Here is a 1,141-nt window from a genome sequence, read left to right on the forward strand (position 1 = left end):
CACGGCGGCGGAGGTGGTGGAGCCCACGGCGGTGTTCTGGGGGAAGGAGCTCAGGATGGGCCCGGGCAGCGTCACCACCACGGGCGAGGGCTGGATCACCACCCGGGAGTCCTGGCACTGCCTCACGCAGGGCTCGTTGCAGCTGTTGGCCAGCGGGGTGGGCCCGCAGGGACGGCACAGGTCGTAGCAAGACATGGCTGTGGATGGCAGACCTGGCAGAGAGAGAGAGGGCAGGGATGGCACGGGCAGAGCGTGAGGCACGGCCTGAGACCCTGCTCAACAAAAGGATCTCAGACTGGGAGAAAGGACAGTCTGAAAGGGAAGGAGGGGAGATTCAACAGCTCTGACCCCAAAGATTTCCCTGCAAGGAAAGCCCAACATCCCCTCAGTGAAGAACAGGGGCAGCACAGACAGTGGGAGTAAGACCAAGGTTCTGATGTAAAGCTGCACAGAGGCAAAGATTTGGCCGAGGCCAGAAGAAAAAGAGAAGAAGGGAAAGGGAACAGGGAGGCAAAGGCTCTTGCAGCTCACCTGGTTCACCGTGGAGGAGAAGGCAGGAGAAGTGGATGAAGGACCTGCAGCTGGATGGGCTTTTATAGAGCCCTGCACAGCCCCGGGCCCAGACGCGCCTTTGCACACGGAATGTATTTACCAACAAGCTCATATTTTATGCAAAGCACCCCAATTAAGTAAACTGCTGGTTGTTTACCTCCCCTGCAACGCTGCCTTTTCATTTCCCTGCTCCTGACGTGCCCAGTCAGTCTCCCTGGCTCCTTTCAAGCGACGGCATTAAGAGGCCAAAATCTGTTTAGGGTATTTTTCAGCAGAAACAGGCTGGTGTTTCAGCCAGCTGGGTGGAGAGGTGCCACATTTCCAGGTGATGTCAGCACCTTCCCCTCCTGAGGCAGCCTTTTGGTCTTTGTAGTAATAAATGCAGTGTTTTTTTTCATTATAAAGCCAGGATTAAAGGGCAGGCTTTGGCAGGGACTGGCCATAGGTGTTGCTCTCTGTGACTCCACTCGTTAGACATCATTTCTTCATCAGAGAGACTGTTTGGTTTTGAACTTTTATCTCATATTGCCTTTAAAGCCAATTATCCCGTCTCTTTTTTTTTTTTTTTTTTTTTTTTTTTTTTTTTTTT

At 52.8% G+C, this 1,141-nt stretch overlaps 1 protein-coding gene across 1 annotated transcript in view; it reads right to left on the reverse strand.

Moving 5' to 3' along the window:
• Nucleotides 1-705, reverse strand: part of LOC114072020 (feather beta keratin-like) — a 2,031-nt gene extending 1,326 nt beyond the window's left edge. Inside the window, exons 1-2 of the mRNA XM_027909931.1 lie at nucleotides 532-705; nucleotides 28-212 (exon numbers count right to left, since the gene is read on the reverse strand). Coding sequence (XP_027765732.1) covers nucleotides 28-212; nucleotides 532-664 — 318 coding nt within the window. The 5' untranslated portion in view covers nucleotides 665-705. The remainder of the gene's footprint in view (nucleotides 1-27; nucleotides 213-531) is intronic.
• Nucleotides 706-1,141: the final 436 nt, after the last annotated feature.

This window comes from Empidonax traillii, unplaced genomic scaffold (genome assembly GCF_003031625.1).
Source record: "Empidonax traillii isolate 1590-97213 ecotype Southwest subspecies unplaced genomic scaffold, ASM303162v1 scaffold2533:size40725, whole genome shotgun sequence".
Lineage (NCBI taxonomy): Eukaryota > Metazoa > Chordata > Aves > Passeriformes > Tyrannidae > Empidonax > Empidonax traillii.